The sequence below is a fragment of the Dipodomys ordii genome, unplaced genomic scaffold, assembly GCF_000151885.1.
Source record: "Dipodomys ordii isolate 6190 unplaced genomic scaffold, Dord_2.0 Scaffold282, whole genome shotgun sequence".
Lineage (NCBI taxonomy): Eukaryota > Metazoa > Chordata > Mammalia > Rodentia > Heteromyidae > Dipodomys > Dipodomys ordii.
In genome coordinates, this window is record NW_012267498.1 from 549438 (window position 1) to 553556 (window position 4119).

A 4119-nucleotide genomic window follows, 5' to 3' on the forward strand; every position below is an offset into this window, starting at 1 on the left:
AGGGACAGCACCCAGGCCCAGAGTTCAGGCCCCATGACTGGACCCCCCCAAAAAAAAAACCAACTTGGAGATCGCATACTCTCTGCTCATCATGCAGGATAAAGGCAGGAGAACTGAGGAACCCTATTAATCAGTCTGCCTTGAGAAACTTAGAATCCATGAAAACTACAAGAAGAAATACAACATCTGTATTTCCAAAGATTCTTTGCAATGTTCATTTTAGTTAAAACCTCCCCCTTATATAAAGTTGGGAAAAGTTCTCAGACTATTAGCACACTGCTGGCATGCTGGGAGGAACCGAGCTGCTCTTAACTATCCTGATCTGAAAGCATCCAGATTCTGGTTGGACCTCTGCCAGGACTTAATAGTATACAGTACCCTGATCTGGAAAAGAGAGCAGCATTAGCTTAGAGAAGGACATCAGCCTGCTGAGACCTGAACCGGAGATGAAATGTTTATGACACAAGATTGTCCACAACTGAATAAAGAAGTCAGAAGCCTCAGAACATGGTCTCCTAGTCTAAGGTGCCTGAGTGATAGATCTAGCAAGTTAGGTGTTAACTTGCTGGATGATTACTTATCCTTCTCCAAAAGTTATGACTTGGGAGAAACCACTGGCCTGGCACACCTGATTTCCACCTTATACCCCACTAACTTCTGTGAGAAATGCCCAAGAGCAGGATCACAATAGCAGAGATGAGTGGCAGCCCCTCCGCTTCTGACCTGCCAGCCTGGCATTAAAACACTGCTTTGGGGAGAAATTGTCTTAATGACAGCTGCTGCCCTGGTCATCGTTTTCTGCTGGCCAGCTATCTCTGTCACTTCTTTCCACCCCAATTCATGTTGGAATCCTTTCCCCAGCAGATAAACCACCTGAAGCCAAAATGAGCTGCCACCAAATAAACATGACCAAATCCAGGCAGTGCTCTCCATGAGAAAAGGCCTGTGGATAAGTCTCCAGTGATAAGCCTCCCCTCAAATATTCAAAAGCTATCTGGGAAATGATTAGAAGAATTTCCTTAGTAAAAGTTTTCAAATCATAATCAATAGTATGTCATTTGCAGAGAAATGGATGGACCTACAGCAAATCAGGTTGAGCTCAGAGAGACAAATGTTCATGTTTTCTCTCATATGCAGAAGCTAGATCTAATATACACTGTAACATGGTAAAATATATAGGACTTTAGACATTCACACACAGTGAGACCAAAGGAGGACACTCTTAGGGAAGGATCATAAAGAGGCAATCAATGTCCATGTGCTTCTATATATATATATATAAAATATATATCGGATGGAACTTCAGGAAATGGAAACAAGAGGCATTTTCTTTGTTGCTGTTTTTTCTTTCTTTCTTTCCTTTTTTGCTGGTCCTGGGGCTTGAATTCAGGGTCTGGGTGCTGTCCCTCAGCCTCTTTGGGCTCAAAACTAGTGTTCTACCACTTGTGCTAATTGTCACTTCTGGTTTTCCGGTGCTTTTTATTGGAGATGAGAGTCTCACAGACTTTCCTGCCCAGGCTGGCTTTGAACCCCAATCCTCAGATCTCAGCCTCCTGAGTAGCTAAAATTACAAGCATGAGCCACCAGGACCTGGCTATGTTTTCTTTTCTTTCTGTCTTGTTTGTTAGTTTATCTGTCTTTAGAAGGGTAAGGGGAGGGCACAGAAATGGAGGGACAAAGGGAGAATAAATACAGCAATGGAACTCACTAGGTGCTATGCTGAAAATGAATGATACAACTTGTGGGTGGGGATCAGAAGGAAAAACTGGGAAAGCAAGGGAAAAGGTGACCTTCTCCAAAAGAAATGTACCCATTACCTAGCTTATGTAACTGTAACCCCTCTGTATATCACCTTTATAATAACAATCTTAAAAAGGATAACAGAAAAGAACATAATCACAGATAAATGGAAACCGCCACAAGCAGTACACAAGTTCCGTTTATTCATGCAACTACTCCCTTCGCCTCCTGTCCTAGACCTTTCACCCTTAGTAAAGGAGGAGATCTGCACAATCTGGGGGGTGAAATGCCCTCTGCTTTGTCCCCCTCCCTGTCCTCCTCCCCCACTGCTTTGGGCTTTCAGCATGTCAGATGCATTATTTGTTGGGTTTGCATGACTGATGACACATGGCCTTCGTGAGAAAAGCCTGGCAATTTAGAACCCACCTACGAGTGAGTGCCTAGGAACTGAGAATGAAGATACAGAGAGAGTGGAAGGACTGAGGAAGCACAGAAAACGGAATGTTCTGCTATGAAGTGTTCAGTGGAGTCTTTGTCAAGGGGTGGGATGAATTTATTTTTTTAACAAAAATGTTCTCAACCAGGCGCCGGTGGCTCACGCCTGTCATCCCAGCCACTCAGGAGGCCGAGATCTGAGGTTCACGGTTCAAACCCAGCCCGGGCAGGAAAGTCCGTGAGACTCTCATCTCCAATAAAAACCCACCAGAAAACCGGAAGTGGCGCTAGGGTTCAAGTGGTAGAGCGCTGGCCTTGAGCAGCAGAGGTCAGGAGCAGCGCCCAAACTCAGATTTCAAGCCCCACGACCGACTAATAATAACATTAATAACAATGATGATGATGTTTTCCTGGCCGGGCACCGGTGACCCATGCCTGCCATCCCAGCTAGTAAGCAGACGCATATCGGGAGGAGGGTGACCCTCAGCCCAGCCCAGGGTGTGCAAGAACCCCATCTCAACCAATGACATAGGCAGGGTGGCAGGCATCCGGGATCCTCTCTATGTAGGAGGAGGAGCAGGTGGATGAGACCACAGACTCGGGCCAGTCGGGGGAAGAAACCTGAGTCTCTGGAAAACTAAAAAGTACAAGATGACTAGAGGCACGGTTCCGGTGGTAGAGCACCTACTACACAGCAAGTGTCAGGCCCTCGCATTCAACCCACACAAGAGCAAGCAAATGAAAACACAACCACACGACACGCGGAGGGACGCCGGGCGCCGGCGCCCCGGGCCGCGCGGGAGGCTGGGGTCGCCGCCCCGGGGAGGCCGCGGGGGCCCGAGGGGCTTCCCAGCCGCGCGCTGGGGTCTCCGGGGCGCGAGGGAGAACGCGCACGGACGCAGGGACAACCCTCGGAGCGAGCCTCACGGAAGTTTCTGGAGCCGGCGCCCGGCGAGCGTCCGCGTCAGCTGGAGCCCGGCCGCCCGGCCGAGTCCCCGCGCGAAGCCCCGCCCCGGCCCGCGGCGCGGCCGTCCTCCAGGCCGCGCGAGTCCCCGTCTTACCCGGGCAGGCGCCGACTCCGCCATGGCTCCCGCCGCCTCTCAACGCCCGCTTCCTCCCGCCGGCCCGCGAGGCTCGCGCCGGTCCGCTAGATCGCCGGACCCGGAGGAAAGCCGCAGTCGCCGCCGTGTTGATACAAAGTGCATTCTGGGAGCGGTCCTTGCCCCCCCCACCCCCACCTTCAGCCCCGGACAAGAGCGGCCGCCCGCTCCCAAGTCTCGTCACGCGGTATTTGCCTCGCGCCACCGTGCGGCGGGAGGGTGAACAGCAGCTTGGAATTCCAAGCTGGAGTCCAGGGCAATCTAAGAGAGCTCAGTTCTCAAAGTCAAGCGCGCTTTCTGAGTGACAGGCCGACCCAGGGACCTTTCATGTGTCTTCTCTGTTGATAAATGCTATCAGAGATTCAACAATATATAAAACTCTGACTTTGCTCTAAAGAAAAAACATGTCACCTCCTTTGAGAAAAGAGTCTTCCAAATGGGAAGTGGTTTTCTTCCCAACGCTTGCCTCTTGTTTGGCTTTTTGGAAATTAGAAACATACTTTCAGTACCAATGTTGTTATGTCAAAGGCCAGGGCCAATCCAAGTTACCTATTATTTATGGTAATCACATGCCTTGGAAAATCCAAGGTATCATTGATTGCATATAATGAATCCAGTCCTGGTCCTGTTAGACTCTGTTCTGAGTTCTGATTTGAAAAGCATGGCTTCACTGGGTGCCAGTGGCTCGTACCTGTAATCCTAGCTATGCAGAAGGCTGAGATCTGAGGATTGCAGTTCAAAGCCAGCCCGGGCAGGAAAGTCCGTGAGACTCTTACCTCCAATGAACTACCAGAAAACCTGAAGTGGTGCTGTGGCTCAAGTGGTACAGTGCTCACCTTGGGCT

At 50.0% G+C, this 4119-nt stretch overlaps 1 protein-coding gene across 1 annotated transcript in view; it reads right to left on the minus strand.

Moving 5' to 3' along the window:
• LOC106001279 (zinc finger protein 212-like) overlaps positions 1-3354 on the minus strand; it is a 16785-nt gene extending 13431 nt beyond the window's left edge. The window contains exon 1 of the mRNA XM_013036381.1: positions 3237-3354. Within this exon, the coding sequence (XP_012891835.1) occupies positions 3237-3260 (24 nt within the window). The 5' untranslated portion in view covers positions 3261-3354. The remainder of the gene's footprint in view (positions 1-3236) is intronic.
• Between the last annotated feature and the right edge of the window lie 765 nt (positions 3355-4119).